We start from the raw sequence: 24,941 nt of genomic DNA on the forward strand, positions 1-24,941 counted from the left end.
CATGTACTACTTTAAGCTCTTTTCATATATTAACTTCAAAATTCTCACAACCCTAAGGGGTGGGCAGTATTATTAACTCTAACAGATAAGGAAACTGAAGCATAGAGAGGTTAAATAATGTAACAAAATATATTTTACAACACTTTCAGTTACGGATAATCTTTACATCTTTTTTTTTATTTTTTATTGTTATGTTAATCAGCATACATTACATCATTAGTTTTAGATGTAGTGTTCCATGATTCATTGTTTGTGCGTAACACCTAGTGCTCCATGCAGAACGTGCCCTCTTTAATACCCATCACCAGGCTAACCCATCCTTCCACCCCCCTACCCTCTAGAACCCTCAGTTTGTTTTTCAGAGTCCATCCTCTCTCATGGTTCGTCTCCCCCTCCGATTTCCCAGAGGAGAAGAATGAAGGATAACCTTTACATCTTAAGCATGCATGCTTTGCCACATACTAGCCACAAGGCATTAGGCCAGTTATCTCATTAAACCTCAGTTTATTCCTGTGTCAGGTGGGCATTATGATTGTAGATGCTTCCTTGTGGAGAGGACTAAGACAATGTGTGTGGCACAGGGTAAGCCCTCCATGATTTTTAGTGAATATTATTATTACTAGGAATTCAAACACTGACTTCTCGTCTTGGATCTAGAGCTTATATTTGCTGCACTGTTGGAGAAGACGCTTAAGCCCTGTGCTTCTCCAGTTTCTTTACCTGTAGAGTGAGATGAGCTAAATGTCCCCTGCCAACCGTATCATGTAGTGCAAGATCAAATCAATGTTTGCAGAAGTCATCAGTAAACTGTAAAGAACTACATGCATACAAACTATCAGTTTTATTACATCACCTGGGAAGAAATTGCTTTGACCTTTTATTCTGCAATTACCACTTCAGAAAGTTTCAGGGACCTGGAGCTCACATGGCTAAATGTTTTATATATGGCAAAATGGTAGATAATTAAAAAAAAAAAAGTGTTCAGGAATTTTTCAACAAAGCAACACTCAGAGATTTTCCTGAGATACAGGCCCATCTCTCCAAAGTTTCATAGCCCTGTTTCTATAATTATGGATGAAACTCAATAAATTTAGCGCTCCCAATAACAACACCAAGACATCAAGAAAACATTGAAACGTTTTTAGTGTTTGTTCTTAATTTGCTAAAGAACAGAGCAATGTTAAGATAAAAATAGCTTCATAGGGGCGCCTGGGTGGCTCAGTCAGTTAGAGCGTCTGACTCTTGATGTCAGCTCAGGTCATGATCTGAGGGTCATGAGATCGAGCCCCACGTTGGGGTTCGCACTGAGAATGGAGCCTGCTTGGGATTCTCTCTCTCCTTCTCCCTCTGCCCCACCAAGCCCTATCTTAAAAAAAAAATAAAACTTTATAAAGATAATTTAAATAAAAATATTATAGTATGAACAAAGGTCAAACTCTAAATAAATGTATTCTCTTATTTATATGAAACTCATTTTCCAATGATGCTGAGTAAATGGGTATAATTTAAATAATATTTTTATAAATTTGGGATATAAGGATTGCTTTTGCATACAGCAAACAGAATAAAATAACACTAAACAGTCATTCATTCTGGAAATTGGAATTTAGGAACTTTCCACAATATCATACTTGATGGCTTAAAACGGGCTTAAAAAAAACCAAAAATACTACTTTGAGAAGGAAAGTTTGTATAAGATCAATTTTTTAATTAATAATCTGGGAAAACTGGGGAAATGGTAGTAAACAGCAGCTTATGAAAGTAGGGTTATTTCTGGATAATAAATTCTTCTATATGAGCTTAAGAATCATACTGAAGATAAATAAAGTGATTATCCCATTTGTTACAAAAATGGTGTGTGCATAGTGTTGCTAATTGGACAGAGGAGACAAATGAGAACTTCAGATATTTATATCTATGAAAAATAATACTGGCTATGACCAGACAGAAAGAGTAAACATAGTTAGTATTTTATTTTCTTATTTTGTGATGAGAAAAATGAACTAGAATGAGCAATTTCACTAACACCACTTGTTGTTGTTATTATTATTATTACTACTGTTTACTAAAAAAGTTGGCTTTCAAATTATTTATTCTTTGGGGAGATATTTCACATCTCAATGTGTAAGAAATGCAAATGTGCACATACACGAAGCAGTTCATCTCCTGGCACTTCCATTAGGAAGATGAAACTTCTATACCAACAACCTCAGTATCATTGGAGTATTTAAAAATCAGCTCCATTTCCATGGGGAGAAATGCAACTTAACATAGAGGTATGATTCCGCATCTTTCTTAAAGTACAAATTACAAGAAAATTTAGATGGATTTTATGACTGAAATAAATGGTTTAATGAACTCAATCATTAACACTGAACCTTGCCATCTCGACCTGCTCTCCTGGAGGTAGGGCAGAGGAGACCCAGGGGCACCGTGGGGATTCTGAGTTACACCCACTCAAATACTTTAGTCTGAAACAAGGCTGTAGCTCTGACAGCAAGTTAAATATTAGCTTAATTGCAAATTACCCTCTATATTTAATTTCCTCATGTGGGGAGGTCATGTTTGCTGTGAGTGATGGCTTAATTTATTTTTAAGGAGAACTTGAAAGATTTCTCTTGTGACTGCGTCCGAAAACAAAGTGAATGGATTTGACTGGAGGAGTGTTCTTTGTGGAGCAAAAATTGATAGAATTTGAGAAAGGGAAACCCCAGCAAAAACGGACTGGAATCAATCTGCCAGACAAAGAAACAAATGCGTCAACAAGTCTTTAAATGTTTTTTATCTTCCTAGGAATAATGACGTTTTTTAATGAAAACCTCTGAATTTTTCTAAAGATCCTTGCCTAAATTTCTCTCTCTCAGAATCTCTAATATCTTACTCAGGCAAGTGACAAAGCATAACATTTGTTGCCTTGATCGCTGACTTCATTTATGCACATTTATAGGGCAGTATGGAAATGAACCTGCTTCAACGGCAAGGCAATTTAGTTTGATTCCCTCTCTGAAATATAATAGACCCTGAGCAAGTCGCGAAATCACTCATGGTCTCATCTTCCTCTTAACATGTGGATAATACAATCTTCCTCACATGTAAATTGTAAGGATTCAGGAAGATAAAGAATAAAAACTCACTAGTATTAATCATGGCATGTAAGTCTTAGCTATTACTATTACCACAATCACGATTAGGAGCAACAATGGTAGCTATGTAAAAATAAAGTATCTTAAGCTTTTGGGAGACAAAATTTCTGTCTTAGATTGAATTTCCCTCCACTGCTCTAAGTCCAGGCAGACTGATTTTTTTTTTTTTTTAAACAAAAAGAAAGGGCCCAGTTTAATATCCAATACTCTCTGGGCAACAGTTTATTACTATGCACAGACTCCTCCTTTCCTCATTTTACATAAGAATATCACAAGAGACTGCCAAAGGCTTTATTGACATCATGAAGCAATACATCTTCAGACTGTCACTGCTCTCCTCTGTATGGCAATCTACTTTTTTAAAAAAAGAAAAATAAACAAAAAACAAGACATACTGTAACAGTTTCCTGTGAGTAAACCTTGACTGGCTCCTTGTGATGACTTTTTTACAACTATTCACAAGTAGCTGACTTAAATAGCTAATTCAAGAACTCTCCTGATCGTGTCTTTTCACCTAAGGAAAAGGTCCTTTAACCAACTATAGAGGGTTGTCCAAATCACAGCTGCATGTGGACAGCAGATTTCTCCATTCTGCTCTTTACTAGGAATTCAGTTCTTAGAGGTGTTGCCAGAAGTCAACATTCTGGAATGTTTCAACTCAAAAATAGTCTTTTAAAACCATGTTATATACGGCATAATAGGGGAAAAAAAACTAAACCTGCTTTAAAAAAGTTTACCCATCAATTCCCAAATACATTCCTGAATACATGATTTAGCCAGGATTCATTTGGTTGTAAGTGACAGAAACTCAAGCTGAATGAGTTTATGCAAAAAACAATGACAAAAAAAGAAAAAGTGATTTATTGGAATGATCCTGAAATTCCTCACTGATTTTTTCAAGAAAATTATCAAGCATTCTGGCTTTCTTCACAGGTCAGAAAACAAGGCCACCAATTACCCAAATTTCCTCAATTAGACCATCAGACTCTACTCAATATGTATTGCTGGGACAAAAAGACCCAGGGGAAAGGTGCTGATGTGTCCACATCTATTCAAGTCACCACTCCAAGGCCATCAATCCTCCATGACAGCATAAACATTGGGTATCTGGGACTGTACACAGAATGGGGGCTTAGGGTGAGCCTGGCAGGACCCCCAAGGTGTCTTATCTCCTGTAGTATACTTCTAGATTCCTTTATACAAGGCCTGAAGTTACACTGCATCATTATAAAGTCATAATACTTAAAAAAATGTAAATCCTAAGGAACAAAAAGAATAGCAATTTAGTCATGCACATAGCTAATTAGTTTAAATAATGAAATCATAAATGAGGGAAGTTAACAAGGTGAAAATGCAATTTCTCACTCATTCCTTTATGTACACAGTATAAAAAGGTAAAATTCAAGCAAATACCCAGACATATCACATTAGTATGAATAAAGAAGATAATTTATTTGGGTTAAAGTATTTTACAATTAAATGTGAGGGATTATTGCTACTGAAATATTCACATAATGAGGTTGCAATTTTTTACTCTATCTAAATATATTAAATTCCATCTTATTATTTTCTCTCTACATATAATTCTAAACCATTGTTATTTATTTAACTACCCATTCATTCATTCATTCCACCTAAAGTTGAATCACCACCAGTTATGAAATTGGAAAGTACTGGAGTCTTGACAGTAGGAATTTTGTTATCAAATAGAGATTTTTGGAAAAGGCATGTAAGTTTCATTAAACTATTAACACTTTCTTAAATATTCCAAAAATTTGAATAAAATGGGTGGGCTCATTTCACTTACATAAAATAGTCTAAGAGCAATAAAACATCAGAACTCCTGGAATGGATTTTACACATTCAAATCAACTTTGGTGGTTAAGAATGAAATTTATTACTATTGTTAGTCATATGATTAATTGACAAAATAATTTCATTTTTAAAATTATAACCACTGCACAAAAAGTAGCTTCCATATTCCAGGCATTATGGAAGGCCCTTCCTATAGTATACAAAAGGAGGATACATCAAAGGGACACAGAAGCACTTTCCACAACATAATTCAAATAGACGCTAATGTCCTTCAATTTTAATTAGGACTACCTGGAGTATCCTATTTCATTTTGTGAGAATCCCACCTGGCCCAAGATTTATGCAAACCCTGGGGTCTAATGTTCTTCTAGTCATCTTTGGCTCTAAGCACCTACTTCTATAGGAAAGACCTCTCTATTCTCTCAATTACAAAAATTGACTCAGGAGCAGACCAAAATGACAAACACAACTTGCTTTCTTTGATTTTACCCAGAGTCCTTGATATCAGACATTGACCTGTGCTGGGGCATGCCGACATGCCTGTGGTTTCAGAAGATTTTAAAACACAGCAATACAAATGACTTGATTATCAAGGGTTCTAGACCCATTTGTTTTTTTATTACTTTATAAAGAGTTTAATTATAAAGAAAAGTGACAGTGAAAAATGTTCTCCTAAAAGCTGAAATTTAATATAATTAAGTGTAATCAGGAGCTTCAAAACACCTCTCACACTCTCTTCAGCATTACATTTATACAACAACACATGTAATAATCTGGCAATAAGTAAAACTCTAAAGGCTTGTTATTGTTTTTCCTCAGCCAAGTATTCTCTTCTATGACAAGTTCATAAGTAACCACAGAAAACCCCAGATTTACCTTTGGGTTTCATGTATTTTCATCCAAAGTTCGAGATTGTATATATGTTTAATTGTCAAAGAAAGACTGGTGAAGATCAATTCATCAGGCTGATATAAACTAATAAAGTAGCATAGATTTCCACGGGATAATAAATTTATCAACTAACATATTTGTATAATTTATGTTATAATTTGTATACATTCCATCATAACTTTGATATATAATTATCTTCATTTTAGTAGATAATCAAACTTAGCTTTGGAGAGACATTACATACCTTAACCAAGCGTATTCAATAAGAAAATGCTAGAGGAATTTGAATCAAATCTACTGATGCCAAACATATCACTTTTCCCATCATACCAAATATTGGCCCAAATCCCATACCCACTTATGAATAAATCCTTAAAACAAGATGACACACTTTAGCTTCAGAAGCCAATACTAGTTTACTCTGTGCCATGGCAGAAGCTCTGAAAATTTAACTTGTCCTTGAAACTGGAAAAAACATTTTCAGTCTAGTAATGCCTACTGCCTTTTCCCAAAATTATCAAAGGTTCATCAAATATCTTAGCTCAAGTCTTTAACTGGACTCATTATGAAGGCAACAGTTTCTAATGCTACATAATAATAGTATGCTGAAAGACACCAAATATTTAGAAACTATTAACATCTCAGACTACTGAGAAAGGACTCTTAGCAGGTATAAAAAATACGCATATATTTAAACTATGCCAATATTAAAAAATAATTTGCAGTATTTATCTTTAGTGATGGAATATTAATAATAGAATTTATTTACTAACAAGTTGAACGTCAAACTTCAAAGATATTTAACATTTGGAGGAGACCTGAGTTCATTTAGTTAAACTTTTTATCCAATGTGAGTCCCTGACAGTCATTCAGATTATCCTTAATTCTAATGACTAAAGATTCACTATTTCTTTCTTTGAATTTTTGGGCAGCTCTGATTTTTATTTGTTTTTTCATTATTGTAAGGTAATGTTAACAGTACATAGCCTTTCCAACTTTTTCATATCCTAGTATCCCAGGACTGCCATATCTTAGTTTCATATCGTAGTCAGAAAAAGAATAATATATTTAGGGCATCCTATGGAAAGGCAATGAATGAAGCTGGCAGCAAAAGCCCCCCCAGGCCCATCCAAGGCTGCAGGCATCAGATACCAGTCCATTTACGGGCAGCCATGTACATTTCTGTGCTGCCACCCACTGGTCAAAAGGTCTGCCAATGATCATTGTTCCTGAATTTCCTGAAGAGGCCAAAGAACTAATGAGTTGTACTTTTTGGTACTTTTCCAAAATTTGTCATTTGCCAGCATCATTGAGAACATTTCTTCCATGTTTGAAAATGTCCACCTTTTGAACCCATCCCCAAGGTAGACTTACAACAAAATTGGTCATTAGCCTTAGCAATATGAACCCCAAGCCTGACGCTTTGGACCATTCAAATATTTCAAGAGTTACTTAAGTCATTGAGTTATTCCTGTTCAGCTTAACATTGCCTAAGTTTGCAACTAAGAATCATCTCTGACACAAAACTGAAATCTGTCACCCCCAAATTTTGATCCTTTACACTATTCTCTTCTCAGTTGAATAATACCTATCAAATAGAAGTTTTCTCCTTCTCTAAAGCTCAAGGCAACTCTTCCCATCCTCCTTCCCATCCTCCCCTACCACCACAGTCCGCAAACCAAACAGCAATGGCTCTTCCACCTGGCACTCACACAACTTGGCTTCTAGGCCCTTCACAGGCCTTGGTATACTGCCCCAGGAATGCTGGGGCTTACAACAACTTGTGTTTAGGAGCTTACTTTGTCTATTGCATAAACACACTGCTAAATATTTTTAAATATAATATTTAAATATTTTAAGATTTATTCTCAATCTGCTATAGAATGGTTTGGCATGTGTCATTAGGCTCTGGCCTAGCAGTTCATTTCAAAAAGTTACCTCAGCCCACAAGGATAACTGGAATAAAAAAGACAAGAACAGGGATGTGAAAATACTGAAACCCTAACAGGTGCAGCCTCTTTACAAAATAGTTTGGCAGTTCCTTAGAATGTTGAGCCTAGAGTTATCATATGACCTAGCATTTCCATTCCTAGGTATTCACCCAGGAGAAATAAAAAACATGCAAAAATAGATACAACTAGTCATAGCAACGTTATTCTCAATAACCAAAAAGCAGAAACAACCTCAAAGGCCACCAACAGAAGAATGGTTAAATGAAATGAGATACATCCATACAATGGGATATCATTTGGAAATAAAAAGGAATGAAATGATGATGTATAGTGCAACATGGATGAAACTTGAAACATGGTAAGTGAAAGAAGTCATTCACAAAAGACCATAGATTTATGATTTTGTTTATATGAAATGGTCAGAAATAGAAAAACCTATAGAGACAGAAAGTAGATTAGTTGCCTACCAGGGCTGTGAAGTTTGGGGGAAATGGGGAATGACTGTTAAAGGGCACAGGATTTATTTCTGAGGGGACAAAAGTGTATCAAAATTAGGTTGTGGACATGGCTGTGCAACTCTGAATATACTGAAAACCACTGAAATGGGTGAAGTGTACAGCACATGAAGTATATTTCAATAAGCTGATTTTTTGAGAGTAACTTCAAGATGTCTAGAATCACAAGACTTAGAAGTAGATTAAGGTATAGGAATGGTCTAAGACACCTGAGTTTTTATAAGCATGAGTCAGTTACCCACTGCTGTATAGCAAACCACCTGGAAACAACAATCATTTATCTTGGTCATTATTCTCTAAACGTCGGTGAGAACCGACTGTCTTTGCCCTATACGGCATCATTTGGGGCCACTTGACTGGGGACGGTCAATGGCTCAACTGGCAAGTTGATACTGGTGTCAGCTGGGAGTTCAGATGTGCCCATGGACTGAGCGTCTCTCCAGGTAACCACCTAAAGGTTTACTTCATGTGGCTGGTTTCTCAGAATGAGTATGGCAAGAGAACCAGAGAGAAAATACACTGCCTATCATGCCCAACTCTCAAAAGTCACATGGTGTCACTTCCTTCACAGGCACAGGCCCACTTAAAGTGAGGGAGAAGGAATTACAGAACCCACCTATTAACAGGGAGGTGTCACACTCACATCAGAACAAAGAAGGTCATGAGATGGGAAATAACATTGTAGCCACTTCTCCCCACAAACCAATCTGCCACAGGGGTGCCTGGGTGGCTCAGTGGGATAAGCATCTGATACTTGTTTGGGCTCAGGTCATGATCTCAGAGTCCTGGAATCAAGCCCCATGTCTGGCTCCATGCTCAGAGAGGAGTCTGCTTGAGGGTTCTCTCCCTCTCTCTCTGCCCCTCTGTCCCATTCTCTCTCTCTCTCTCAAATAAATAAATCTTTTTAAAAAAACAACCTGCCACAGTGAATATTTGGGTAAACATATTGCCAAAATTCACCTGTTTCAATCCACCATGCAGCAACATTTATATTAGGTCCATATTGCTAACAAAAATAACTTGTTCGAGGGTGCCTGGGTGGCTCAGTCCTGTGAGTGACGGATGCTTAATTTCAGCTCAGGCCTGGATCTTGATGTCCTGGGATCAAGCCCTGCGTGGGGCTCTGCACTCAGCGCGGAGTCTGCTTGAGATTCCCCTGCCCCCGCCCCGCTCCTCCCCCTGCTCACATACACTCTTTCTCTAAAATAAATAAATTAAAAAAATATTTTTTAAAAAGCATAAAAAAACCACCTGTTCACTTCCTGTGTTGACATGAAAGTATACTTAGATTTTATGTTTTAGTGGAATAACTTTCATTAACCGGCTGTTTTAAGACACCATCTTCACTTTGTAGAGCTTTCTCCTAAGAAAATGTTGCTAAATAAACCCTCAAATGAGCTGGGGACATAATACAGGATTTGCTACAATAGCACTTATAATGATTCAACAGAAATCCTTACAACATTTTTATATGAAGACTCTATTTCCTGTAACCTGTAGATAAGGCTGGAATTATTCTTTTATACAGTTATGGAGAAGTAAGCTCTCTATGTGTCCAGAAACTTTCACATAAGTATGCTCAAGATATATCTTACGCTAATATGTAAAACAAGCCAACAACAGCAAAAACAAGCCCACAAATATAAAACACATATGGCATACCACCATTAAACAAACATACAAATGAACATCAACTACAGAAAAACTTCAAAATCCGTAATAATTAGATTTTTAATATTACAAAATTAAAAGTTTCACCAAGTACAAATATGTGAAAAATCTCCCAAACACAAAGGAAAACAAGATAAGCGAATAATAATAAGCACACAGTTGAACTGCTCTAAACTCTGGGGAAAAGTATGTTTTCAAAGAACAATTAAAAATCATTGAAAGAAAAAGAAAAAAAATCATTGGAAGAAATATTTTTTTAAAATGATAAATTTGGGATAGCTGCATATAAACAAAAGGAATTGGATATTTATGTGTTTTTTATATGTGAAGCTGCAGATTCATGCACTAATAGGGAGTGTTTTGTTTTGTTTTTGGCTAAAATAAGGCACACACTCTAGTTCAAGACAAAAAGACATCTGCTTATATATTTTATTAATGAAGGATATGTTTAAGTGAATATCCCTCATCTTAAATTGAATATATGTCATCCCACTTGATTAAATGAGTTTCAATTTGGGTTGTTCATAGAGGAAATTGCAGTTTGGCAACCTGCGATTCATCAAAGTACATGGCTAATTCTGAAATGAGATGCAGGTAGTTCAAAGGGGGAGACACAGATCCAACATGACCATGAAAAGAAAGGTAAAAGAATATGATCAATGCAACAATGGAGATGAGACCTTCGTACCATACAACTAAAGCCCTCATGATGATAAAGCAAAGCATTCACTTTTCAGCTGAAATGGTACAGAAAAACACAGTAAGTTCATCAGTGAACTCATACCCTCAACACAAATACTTTGGACTCATCCTCTATGTCTGGCACTGTTCTGAGGGCCAGGAAGGCAACAGTAAGGAGGAGAGACCCAGCCACAAATCTATTCCATAAATTAATTAATTAGGTGTTTTTCAGAAAAATGAACTGCAAATTTTAGTAATTATTAATGTTATTATTATCATCATTATTATTATAGTAGGAGTATGCATGTAGACTAAAATATTTCATTTCCATTAAATCAAGTGACAACAGTGTGAGAAGGGTTTCCAGTATCAGGTTTCCACACAATCCAGAAAAGCTCCCAGGATGGTAATTTCGTATCTTGGGTCTCCATAAAAGCAGAGTCATCATATTACTGCAGTATTATTAAAGCCAAATGTTTTGGAAGGCGTTCTCAGGGAGCGCTGAGATGCTGTTCCTGATATGGGCAGAGTTCCCAAAATAGAAAGAATTTGCACTCTAGATTATTAATTTTAAGAATAAATTGCCTCTAGCTTTTGACAGGAGGTCTATAGCAGGTAATTGCAGGTCTCTGACAAGTATTTAGAGTATGTGGTATCATTTATTTAAAGTGTCTCTATTAGCTAATGGGTGGGCTCAGTACAAAGCTTATCTTTTGTCCAGGTAGAGGTGGTGGGTATGAGCGTTGACTTACAGGGTTCCAAGTGTACTCTAAAAGCTTTGAGTCAACTCAAAGAGTTAAACACCCTTGTTTGACACCTCAGAGTTCTACTTCCCAAAATAGAACAGACTTGCCTACAATTATGAAAGAATCTTGGATTGAATTTTACATAGTTCTAAGTTTCAGTTTTGAACATAAAACTTCTTCATCTAGCAGACCTTCCAGGATGTGTAAGCTGCAAAATGCACCCCCAGACAACTCAATCTACTGAGATGGTCAATGCAGCTACTTAGTATTGGCTACTAAATGCTAAGGATGACCTGTCCAAAGGGACTTTTGTTTGTTTGTTTTGGTCTTGTTAACATTGAGTCCTTCTGTCTCCTAGTAATTAGGCAAGTTGGGCCAGCTACTTCTGGAGACCCTGAGCAGAATGGAAAGTCAGAACTTGACATTAGTCAAAGAGGAAGATGCTGATCTTCACTTTTTTTTACAGCAGCAGGCCATACAGTCAACTCATTTAGAGCCCAGGCCATGAGCTTGAACATTCTTTTAATGACAGCCATGAGTGACGGTAGCTTGAACAGGATTGATGGGCTGCCGAGGGCGTGTTTGCCTCAGTCACTGATGCATGCTGGAGACCACTTCCAGCCACGCCACTGACTCTCAGAAACAGAACATCCCATGAAAACAATATTGTGGCAGTCAGCTCACAGTGCCCCTTTCCTACCACATTTCCTTTACAGACATTAACGAACAATGAAGTGTGCAAGTTCCTGGAATTCTTTTTGTTTAGAGTCTCAGATTCAAAATTAAATTGCAGATCAAATTGATATGAACTCATCTGCCTCTCTTTTCCTATAGTTAAAGAGGAGCTACACAGGCGGGGCATCATTTGACTTGGCCTCAGCAAACCTTGTTCATAGAGAAACGTTTCTCTTGGGAAAAATACTAGACAATATATTGAAGCCTATTATACCTAAATTATGGGAGAGTGTAGTTTAGTGAAAAGAGCACTGGATTCAGAATAAAACAAGTTAATTTTCTCATTTCACTTCCATGGCAATTTCTTATATGGCTTTAGGTAAGTAAACTATTTTTTTAAAGTTTGAGTTTCTTTGGTCATAAACAGAAGATATTGAACAAAATAATTACTAGAGAAAAAGTCATTATTTAATTGTGTATCTGATGAAATAAGTTTTAAATAGTTTATAGAAATAGGTCATGTGCATTTTATAAAAATATGTACATTTTAAGGAAATTTAATATCTAACCTTTTTAAAACCATTTTTGTTATTTTGAGATACTATTTAATAATGCTTCCTTTGTCCTATCATATTTCATATGTTAATCTTCATCATCTCTACCATATTTGGTTCAGTTGTTTTGAATACTGAACATGTTTCCCCCATTTATTCCCTCTAGAATATTCTACTTGTTAATTTCCTACTCTGTGCAAACCCTGGGCAATGGCACTATTATACCCCTGGAGCTCCTGCTTTGTATGTCCTGCCCGTGGCTCTTATCAGTAACTAATTATGACATATTTTCCCAGTGAGTTTGTGAGGGTCTTTAAACTCTTTCTGAAAACTTTGCTCCAGGCAACTTCTGTCAAAGTAGACCCAATGATTTATGTACAAGGAAGTATGACATGTCATTTTTGTTTCATTCTGAGAAAACTGAATCAACCTAATAGATCAACAAAGACGGAAAAGTTCAATAAAATTAGAATACAAAATGACTCACAGTGTATCTACATACATAGCCATTAAAAAAAGGTTTTAATATAATAGTGATAAGAAAAAATACTCTTGATATAATATTAAGTGTACAAAGCAGTATAAAATACTTATAAAGGAAAAGAAAGATTTTGTACAAATAATTATATATTCATATAAAAATCTTAGAAAGAACTCTTCCCAAATATATGCAACAACCTTTAGCTGCCGTATTATTTTCAAATAAAATTTTTATCTTCATTCCTTACTGAGTTTTTAAACTTTTTCACAATGTGCATGAATTATTTTAAATGGAAAATTCATAAAAATTTTTAAAATATATTTTAAAAAATATTTTAATAACATTTAATATTATGTATAATAATATAATACATAATATAAATATAATATTTAATATCATATTTAAAAGAAATGTGATTTCATATATGAATATATTTTTTAAAGATTTTATTTATTTATTTGACAGAGAAAGACAAAGCGAGAGAGAGAACACAAGCAGGGGGAGTGGGAGAGGGAGAAGCAGGCTTCCTGCTGAGCAGGGAGCCCGCCACTGGGCTGGATCCCAGGACCCTGGGATCATGACCTGAGCCGAAGGCAGATACTTAACCACTGAGCCACCCAGGCACCACCATATATGAGTATTTAGCAATGAATTCTAATGCTAAATATAAAAGAGGCATTAGAAATGTACTCTAATGTCATGTTACAAAACCCCACATATTTAAAGCTTATCTTCTAATTCAGTATATAAAAGGTAAGTCCATTTTTATTTTTCCCATCATAGCCTCGCTCCAGTGCCTAGAAAATCCAACTCCTAATAGCTTCAAAGGGAAGAGTGCAGACAGCATCCAAGTGAATTAATTCTTGGAATAGAGTTTGGGGTGATTAAAAATGTGGATAAGTATACATGTGTCTTGGGAAGAGTTACAAAGTCAAATTTTAGGAAAAAAATTAAGTTTTAGGAAAAAATTCAAAATAACTTATAGGCAAGAACAGAATACACATGGTGCAAAAGATCCAGAATCCACAAAGAAACAGGCCAGCTTCAAACCCAGCAGGTTCCATCAGTCTGCTGCCTCCTGACCACTCCCTTTCCTTCCTAGTTGGGAGTTCCACCGTTCTACACACACCACTTGGTTTCCTTCTTTGCCTTGCTGCAAGTCTAAACACCCATTTTGGTCAGTCTATCTGCACCCTGTCTGTGTATGGGATATCCACAAGACTTTCTGATCCTTGTTGACTCCGAGATCTGCCCTTCCTTGTTCCAAACCACAAACCACACCTTCTACCAGGACCCAGGTCTACAGACTCCTAGCGTGCACCTTCGTATCTCAGTCCACCTCTTGAAAAAGGCCGCCACAGTTCCTACCATAGTTCATGTTCTAACAATGAAAACTAGGGAAAAAAATACATGCTTTTTTTCATGAAAAAAAAAAAAAGAAATTCAAGAATTTATTTCAAGAAATAAATTCAAAAATCATCAGGCAATTCTCATTTTAATTTTAATATATGGAAAGAGTTCAGCTGTGGCACTATGATAAATATAATTCTTTTTTCTCTGACTAAATGAATATAAAGTTCACTAGTCTTTGCAGATAATCCTTCCCTATCTTCTTGACCTTTCCTAAAGGTGTTTTAATTTCCTCTTTTTTATGGCTGATAATTTTGTCATTACTTTCATGAAATGCTTTTCCAAGACATAGTTTGGAAAGTGATTAATAGTTATAGGTCATTATCCACATTGTGTTATCAGAAACTACTGTTGCACATTACAGTAACACTAATAATGCTGAAAGACGTGGCAATGACATGTGACACTGGAAGAAGACTAATTAAAGGAGCATTTTATAATGTGCTCCTTCCCAATCATATTTTTTTATACAGAGCTAATGCAATTTAAAAATTATAAATGTAGAAGCTACATAAAAATAAAGGTACGCTATTTTACCATGAGTTGATGTAAACTATCAAGATTTCTTTAGATTTTGTGTAAGATGAATTTTTTAAAATGCTTTCTTAATGCTTTCATATGATATAACATATGTAAAGTACTCTGTGCAGTAGTTTTACCCAGAGTGGGAGCTCAGAAATGCCTTTACTCCATTTTCCTCTATTAAGGATAATAACAAAAGTGATTAAAATCAAGAAAACTTCTATTTTATTACCGAGAAATCATTGATAGTTTAAATAATGGTACTAAAAAATTCCTCTAAAATCAAGAACCTGACTGCAATCCTTGTGGAACGTAGAGAACAAGAGAAGTTAGTGTAACAACAGAGTGTCCAGGGCTATAAATACTGTCAACTTAAGAAATGTTTTTATCAATATACAGTACTTTGAGTTTTTAAGCAAATTGACTAAAGAGTTTTCTTAAAAATTTGTCTACATTTTTAAAAATATTTTATACCTTTTTATATAAGTTTGTTTTGTATTTTTAAATTCATTGCTAAACAGTCGAAGGCAACCTTCAAATCTGTGTATCTATCATACAGGGAAACACAGTTCTATGCACATAGTTGGCATTTGATAAACACTACTGAATAAATACAATGAAATGACACATTTGCATATACTGTTATATACCGAGAAATTTCTATTTAATGTACTCACTATTAAATGTACTTTGTGGACACAAATTAATAAAATCATGATGAAAGAGGAGAGATCATGACCAATACCAAGGAATACAAACAACTTTAAGAACATATTATGAGCAACTATATGCCAACAAATTAGGCAATCTGGAAGAAATGGATGCATTCCTAGAAATTTATAAACTACCCAAAATGAAACAGGAAGAAACAGAAAACCTGAAACAGACCCATAACCAGCAAGGAAATTGAAGCAGTAATCAAAAATCTCCCAACAGGAGTCCAGGGCCAGATGACCTCCCAGGGGAATTTTACCAAACATTTAAAGAAGAACTAATATCTATTCTTTGGAAGCTGTTTCAAAAAACAGAAATGGAAGGAAAACTTCCCAACTTATTCTACGAGGACAGCATTACTTTGATCCCAAAACCAGACAAAGACCTCACTAAAAAGGAGAATTACAGACCAATATCGCTGATGAACATGGATGCAAAAATTCTCACCAAGATACTAGCAAATAGGATCCAACAGTACATTAAAAGGATTATTCACCACAACCAAGTGGGATTTATTCCTGGGCTGCAAGGGTGGTTCAACATCCACAAATCAATCAATGTGATACATCACTCTAATAAAAGAAAGGACAAGAACCATATGATTCTCTCAATTGATGCAGAAAAAGCATTTGACAAAATACAGCATCCTTTCTTGATTAAAACTCTTCATAGTGTAGGGAGAGAGGGAACATACCTCAATATCATGAAAGCCATCTATGAAAAGCCCACAGCAAATATCATTCTCAATGGGGAAAAACTGAAAGCTTTTCCCCTAAGATCGGGAACACGGCAGGGATGCCCACTCTCACCACTGTTGTTCAACATAGTACTAGAAGTCCTAGCCTCAGCAATCAGACAACAAAAAGAAATAAAAGGCATTCAAATTGGCACAGAAGAAGTCAAACTCTCTCTCTTCACAGATGACATGATACTTTATGTGGAAATTCCAAGACTCCATCCCCCAACTGCTAGAACTCATACAGCAGTTCAGCAACGTGGCAGGATATAAAATCAACACACAGAAATCAGTGGCATTTCTATACACTAATAATGAGACAGAAGAAAAGAGAAATTAAGGACTCGATCCCATCTACAATTACACCAAAACCCATAAGATACCTAGGAATAAACTTAACCAATGAGGTAAAGGATCTGTACTCTAAAAACTACAAAACACTTAGGAAAGAAATTGAGGAAGACACAAAGAGATGGAAAAACATTGCATGTTCGTGGATTGGAAGAATAAACATTGTTAAAATGTCTATGCTGCCCAGAGCAATCTACACATTCAAAGCAATCTCTATCAAAATACCATCGACATTTTTCACAGAGCTGGAACAAACAATCCTAAAATTTGTATGGAACCAGAAAAGACCCCGAATAGCCAGAGGAATATTGAAAAAGAAAACCAAAGATGGTAGCATCACAATGCCGGACTTCAAGCTATATTACAAAGCTGTGATCATCAAGACAGCATGGTACTGGCACAAAAACAGACACATCGATCAATGGAACAGAATAGAGAAACCTGGAAATGGACCCTCAGCTCTCTGGTCAACTAATCTTTGACAAAGCAGGAAAGAATATCCAATAGAAAAAGGACAGCCTCTTCAACAAGTGGTGCTGGGAAAATTGGACAGCCACATGCAGAAGAATGAAACTGGACCATTTCCTTATGCCATACACAAAGATAAACTCAAAATTGATAAAAGACCTAAATGTGAGACAGGAATCCATCAAAATCCTAGAGGAGAACATAGACGGCAACCTCTTTGACCTCAGCCTCAGCAATCTCTTGCTACACACATCTCCAAAGGCAAGGGAAACAAAAGCAAAAATGAACTATAGGGACTCCATCAAGATAAAAAGCTTCTGCACAGCAAAGGAAACAGCCAACAAAACTAAAAGGCAACCTACGGAATGGGAGAAGATATTTGCAAATGACATATCAGATAAAGGGTTAGTATCCAAGATCTATAAAAAACTCAACACCCAAAAACAAATAATCCAGTCGAGAAATGGGCAGAAGACATGAACAGACACTTCTCCAAAGAAGACATCAAATGGCCAACAGACACATAAAAAAACACTCAACATCAGGGAAATACAAATCAAAACTACAATAAGATACCACCTCACACCAGTCAGAATGGCTAAAATTAACAAGTCAGGAAACAACAAATGTTGACAAAGATGTGGAGAAAGAGGAACCCTCCTACACTGTTGATGGGAATGCAAGCTGGTACAGTCACTCTGGAAAACAGTATGGAGGTTCCTCAAGAAGTTAAAAACAGAGCTACCCTACAACTCAGCAATTGCACTACTAGGTATTTACCCCAAAGATACAAATGTAATGATCCAAGGGGGCATGTGCACCCCAGTGTTTATAACAGCAATGTCCACAACAGCCAAACTATGGAAAGAGCCGAGATGTCCATCAACAGATGGATGAATAAAGACAATGTGGTGTATATATATATATATATACACACACACAAACACACAATGGAATATTACTCAGCCATCAGAAAGGATGAATACTTACCATTTACATCGATGTGGACGGAATTGGAGAGTATTATGCTGAGCAAAATAAGTCAATCAGAAAAAGACAAATTTCATATGGTTTCACTCATATGTGGAATATAAGAAACAGCACAGAGGACCATAGAGGAAGGGAGGGAAAACGGAATGGGAAGTAATCACAGAGGGAGACAAACCATGAGAGACTCTTAACTATAGGAAACAAACTGAGGATTGCTGGAGGGGAGGTGGGTGGGGGGATGGGGTTATTGGGTGATGGCCTTTAGAAGAGCATGTGATGTGATGATCATTGGGTGTTGTATGCAACTGATGAATTATTGACTTCTACATCTGAAACTAATGATGTCCTATATGTTGGCTAATTGAATTTAAATAAGAATAAATAAATGTACTTTGCTGGTAGAATTATTACCAAAAAAAACACATTTATCTGGGCCACAATAATTTATAAACATCAATAAACTATATGTTCTTAAGAGCAAAGTAGCACTATGTTGGTTTAAGACAAAAATACAAAGACAAAGGTTACATAATGTGAGAGAATGTAAATTCCTGTCTAAAAGTATAGACCAACATTGTAACAATTTAAAACAATGAAAACACACAGGTGAAGATCAGGAGGACTACTCCCATACACCCACAAGCCAACATCAGCGTGCTTCTCACAGGCATGTGGCAACATCGGGTCCCCTCCCCACCTAGGGCAACTGGAGTGCTGTCACTGCTCATCACCACTGTTCTGGCATCATCATCACTCGCCACCACCTTTCACAGAGTCAACAAGGTTTCTCTCTCTTTTCACGTTTTGATCTCATCTCCCAGAGTCATAACCTAGGTCTCAACATCAACAATAATTACTTTTAAATTCTGGATTTTAAGCACAAAGCTTCCAAGCCATCACTATCAATACACAATCACTGAGAATGCACTGTCCCCACCAATTTTTCTTTTACCCACTTCCACTCAATTTCGATTCCAAGATCCATCATTATAATGACTGTCTTGCATCCCTCACCTTCAGTGCCTCCCCCCTCCACCTCTGCTCAGCCCAGCTCACCACAGACTCCTAACAGGTCCAATTCAAATTGGTGCCTCTGATGAGAGGGGAAGTGCCCATCTGATGAGAGGGGAAGAGTTTCCAACACCAAGCCATCAGTGGACCTGAGACCATGTACTTTGCCTCTCTCCCATTCTCATGGATGAACTGTCTTTGTTCCAAAAGCCACTCTCTCCACTGAAAGGATCCCATTCACTCTCATCTACCCAGTGACTTTTCTCCCTGAAATTATTCCCCCTCTCTAGAACATCATTAACTTCTCTTTCTATGGGTCATTGCCATCATCACAGGGGTATCTCCCATCCTTGAAATAGAATCCCTTCACCGTTCTTACCCCTTTAAGTTCTTACCACCTAACCCACCTTATGGGCTGCTTTTTGTAATGAATAGTTACCAATCACCCCTCTTAGTTATTTATCCAAGTCATGTGACCAGAGTCATCACACCCCCGACCTCCATCCTCTGCTCCTCTTCTGGTGAAGGACACTCACAGGAGAGGAAAAAGGAATTAGGTTCTTCTCTCTTAACGCCCCACAGAAAAACTTGGTAACTTGGAAATAAGACAGATATGTCTGAAATACAGAAAATTACCCATAGAGTATAACATAAATCATGGTTCTATTTCTGTTGATATAAAAGTATAAAATTCACAAGTTAAAAAGCAATCAAGATGGGAAATTAGCAGAAAAAAAATCAATGAACATCTTTTCATTGAGCAATCCATGGCTGCTGGGTTTAAGGACTCTATGACTCAGTTTACAAATATCTCAGTCACACCATACATGTCATGCAGACATGTTTCATGACTTAGGGCTTGTCATGACTTAAGTTCATTCTACGGTTATACACTAGAATTTATTTCTATGCAATGTTAGCTGCCTGCTTAAAAACTTATGTTCTTAGTTATAACAATTTATTTCAATAAACTGTCAAACTGACTTTTCTTTATACCTGTACTTCCTTTATTACCCTTTATTATACGTTGCGTATATGAAGTGCTGAATACATTTAATGAATCAGTAAATAAATTATGCAACCTATTACTTGGCAGTTAGCTCAGAATATATGCCTCCTCTAATAAAGAATGACTTCTCTCCCACAGAACTGGTGTCCAAGGAGACAGGATTAGGGTAGCACATAAGAGTAATGCCATAAAATTTCTTTCTTAAATTTCTCTAACTTAATATAGAATTTTTAGTCAAAAAAAAAAAAAAAGCTACTTCTCATTAGCACCTAAAGAGGACCAGGCAAGCAACATTCAATTGAAAAAATTTATAAATATATTATGTACATAATTATTAAAAATCATAAAAAATTAACTTTTAAAGTTGCCTTTCTTTCATCTCAGCTAATTTTTTTTTTCAAATATATTTAACTTAGCTTTAGCTCCATAGATAATAGTCTAGACCTCAGGAAAAGAGATGATGGAAACCTTAAGAACAGTTTAGGACAAAAATCCCCAGGGAAGGAAAAAATTGCTTGTCTGCAGCAGGCTACCCCAAGCAAGTCCAGGGACCTTGCTGCTTGCTGATTCTGCCTTCACATGGGCAGATGCCACAGGACCTGATGCCTGAGCCTCTAATGCAGGGGCTTCAAGCTGCTCTAGTCGCCTTCCAGGACAGACTTTCATGCCTGCTCACATTAGTTACCGGCCACAAACAATCTCACCTTTGCCATCCAAAAATGGACAATGGACTTATTTTGATTATTAGAAAAAACTCTTCACAGTAAGTTTTTTTTAAATTCTCATCAAGGATTTGGGGAGGCCATTTTATTTACAGTAATGTATTTTTTGCTATAAGCAGCTTATCCGCTCTCTCAACTACAGACATCACTATCTCAGCTCAAGTGGTATTTCCTATTATCCAAATCCAACTGGTATCTATTCCAGTCTCCTAGTTCTTTCTCCCATTTTGGGTTGTCTTCCTTATCCTCTATATTCTCTGCCTACTCCTACCTCCATCTAATTGTACACATGTACAGTACCCAATGTTAATAGTTTGATTTATTTCCTCCTACACTTTTCTAGATGTTCATAAACATTGTAAACAACACAAAATATTTATTGTCTTTTAAAAACAGGATAATGCAATGCTATGACATTTAATTTTTTAAATCCTCATGTATTTTTCAAAGGTGTAATATATAGTTCTAACTCATTTTTATTAATAACTACATAAGAAGGATATAGTTTTATATGAAAGATATATCTTTTTTCAATTCTTCATCAATCAATATTGTTCCACTTTTTTATTATCCCAGATAATTTTGCAATAAACACCCATATACATAAAATCTTATGGTCTAGATCACCCATTTATATACTACATATGTCTAAGCATGACTAATCAAAGGGTTCTGAACACTGTAAATGCCAATGCACAGCAACATATCATTTTAAACAAAGATTACAACATTGCACATTCTCATATGGAGTGACAAAGAATGTGCATTTCCTCAAACCTTAACCTTAGCTAGACTATAATACATACAATTTTTTAATGTTTGTCTATTTGGTAGATTAAAGAAAATCATATTTTCATCTTGAATTTTATATCCCTGATTAGTACAGTAGAGTGGAAAACATTTCCATATAGTCATTGGTTTTTTGCATTTTTCTTCTGTGAACTACTGTTTACATTTTTGCCTAGTTTTCTATTCTGTTATTTCATTTTTCTTTTTTTCTCATCAACATTAGGAAGCATTAATATATTAATTATATCAACACTTTGTCATATTTTGGCACATATTTTCTCTTGGCCTATTTTTTCTACTATTTTATGTTGACTATGTCCTTATGATTCTGAACTCTCAGTTATGTCCTACAGAGAGAGCATTCTTTCCATTTTGGACCAACTGGACACTACAGTGATGAGAATGTTTGGTAAGATAAAATCTCTCTATTAAAATTTCCTTGTAACTCATATATTTATGCTTCCCATATGATCTTTAAAATAGCTTGACCCAGTTTGCCAAAGAAATAATCAGCTACAAGATCTTATTACAACAGCCTAAAGTTTATATCTTAATTTGGGAAAGAGTAATATTACTGTGATAACCAAGCTTTTCCACACAGGATCATAGTACCCCTTGTCATTTATTCTTAATTACTTTATGTCTTGTGAAAAAATGTTATAGTTTTCGTCAGACAGGTCTTGTCATTTTCTTGTTAAATTTATCCCTCCGTTTTATATTTTGTCCATACTCTAAAGTTAGTGGCCCAGCAAGACTTCTAGATACATGAATAAGAAACCATGACATAAACCAACTTTAACAAAGCAGTAGCCTGAGTATGGCACGAATCTTTGCTCCTTCTATTTTCCCTCAAAAATAATCAGCAAACTCTCAGGCGTAGGCTTTTGGAAGCAAACTAATCCAGCAATATAGCCTGTTCCCTGCTTACTGACCATTTTCACAAACCAGATTATCCAATTAATCTATTCAACTTTCCTTTGGGTACCTACTTAGCACCACACTTCCTGCCGTGGTGACACACGTTTGACTGATAGCATCATTGATCCCTTCTGTCAATGGATCTTTCCTCAGCTACTCTATTGATAGCTTGACCACTGCTATTGCTTATTCAGCATCCCCCCGAGTCATATAACCCACACACAGGACACTTTCTCATTTTTTTTTTAAATTATGATTAATATTCTGGCACATGCTAAAAGAAGTGGAAAAAATCTTGATTTTCCAGCTTTCTTTGATTATTTACCACCTTTTATTAATAAGAAACATGACTTTCAATAATTTTTTTTTAATCTAAGACTTCAGATTTTACTTACTTAGCCATTTATAAGGCAAAGTAATGTTGGAGGAAGAATCATTCAGATTTTAATTCATTTTATAGGGAAAATTCTAAAATGCATTCTTCCAGATCCATCTCAGAAACACTAGAAAGACCAGTTTCACTTGACCCAACACAGTATTCATCTGCTGTCACCATACTCATTTTTTATACCTGTGGATTTATTTTGATTGTTGATTAGACTTTATATTTTCTTTTTTTCTTTTGTTTTTAGACTTTATATTTCCTAAAGACCAATTATTTGGCCTCATGCATATAACAGTATTAAATGTCAGGTCCATCACCAAATCTACCAAAACTTCACCAGTAGGGAATTTTGACTATAAAGTGCTTTTTCCCCCCGGGATGGAATATTTTTTCAAGGAAAACTGCCTAAATCACGAATAAAAACATAAAGTCAAAAGCAATTACAATCCCATTTAAATATTTTTATAATAAATACCAACATTCTGCTAGAAAATCATGATTTTCTTCCAACATCACTGAGTCATCCTTGCTCATCTGAAAGAACAATTTCTAATATGTTCCCATAAGTAGGTCACAAAAGTGGAAATATTTCTACCTGTTCTTTGACCGAGGCAAGGATGGCGGAGGTGGTTTCCGTTTCAGAGCCATCCCCATTGGAGGTGGTCAGGCCAGGGCTCAGGGAGCTGGTCTTCTCTGAGGTTGACGAAGGCTGGTCTGGGACAGGCATAGCTCCTGCAATGCAAAAGGACATGCTTAATGTGATAGGATGTGGCCCCTGCACCCAGACATAACTATCAGGCAACTTTAAGCAGTACACTTTTGAAAAAATGAAAATTATGAACTACAGAGAAAGCACACGACGTCATTATAGAACAGGAAACAATACAAGTAAATGGAATGGTTTCTCCTGTATCAGCCCAACCAAATTCCAGGATATACTCACAACTCTGTGTTTTGTATTTGAGGTAAGTGGAATAAGAGATAATAAGAAGTAAAAGGCAAGTAAGATAATAAGAAAGAGTAAAGAAATGAAGAAGTACTGAGTCTAAAAAAAAAAGGCCAGTTGAGGTGGTGCCTGGGTGGCTCAGTCGTTAAGCGTTGCCTTCGGCTCAGGTCGTGATCCCAGGGTCCTGGGATCGAGCCCCACATCGGGCTCCCTGCTCCACAGGGAATGTGCTTCTCCCTCTCCCACTCCCCCTGCTTGTGTTCCTTCTCTCGCTGTGTCTCTCTCTGTCAAATAAATGAAATCTTTAAAAAAAAAAAAAAAGCCAGTTGAACTACCATTTTACCTCAGCCCAATTCATAAATGGACAGACAGGTACAGCTTAAAAACAGCATCCTGAAAGTTACTTTTTCCTATTATCTTTCTCAAACAAGTAAGACCAGTAAGATCAAAGTACTTGTTACATATATTACCTAGCGATGCTTATCAGCAGAGGAAATAATAATTAACTGAGGACAACTTTTACCAGGGCCCTACAAAATCATTATTCAAATAAAAGTTTGGGAGTAAATAAAGGTTGTTTTCTTGCCTAAAGCTATCATATTACATGTCCTTCCAGGAACCAGTGTTATGTGAATGTTAAAACGTATTTCCTATTATACTTAACTGGGCAGTCTGGGTTTTACAGTAAGCAACATAACTTCCATAGGAACCCCAGCACTGTGATACATTTGTTAATAGTTAATAATTTCAGGCTATGCTAACTGAAAAGTGTTCTATTATAGAATTGTCCTTAAAGTATATGAAAAGATTGGTCATCTAATTTTCTCATTGGACATTCCAACTTAG

The 24,941-nt window shown here is 36.0% G+C and overlaps 1 protein-coding gene across 5 annotated transcripts in view; it reads right to left on the bottom strand.

Annotated features, from left to right (window-relative positions):
• The window catches only part of CTNND2 (catenin delta 2), an 864,616-nt gene that overhangs the window by 697,246 nt on the left and 142,429 nt on the right, over window positions 1-24,941 (bottom strand). For all 5 annotated transcript variants that reach the window (XM_081825896.1, XM_081825895.1, XM_081825891.1 and 2 more), the window contains exon 2: window positions 23,745-23,881. In XM_081825896.1, the coding sequence (XP_081682022.1) occupies window positions 23,745-23,881 (137 nt within the window). The remainder of the gene's footprint in view (window positions 1-23,744; window positions 23,882-24,941) is intronic.

The sequence above is a fragment of the Leptonychotes weddellii genome, chromosome 7 (assembly GCF_054177405.1).
Source record: "Leptonychotes weddellii isolate Sample4059 chromosome 7, ASM5417740v2, whole genome shotgun sequence".
Taxonomy (NCBI): Eukaryota; Metazoa; Chordata; class Mammalia; order Carnivora; family Phocidae; genus Leptonychotes; species Leptonychotes weddellii.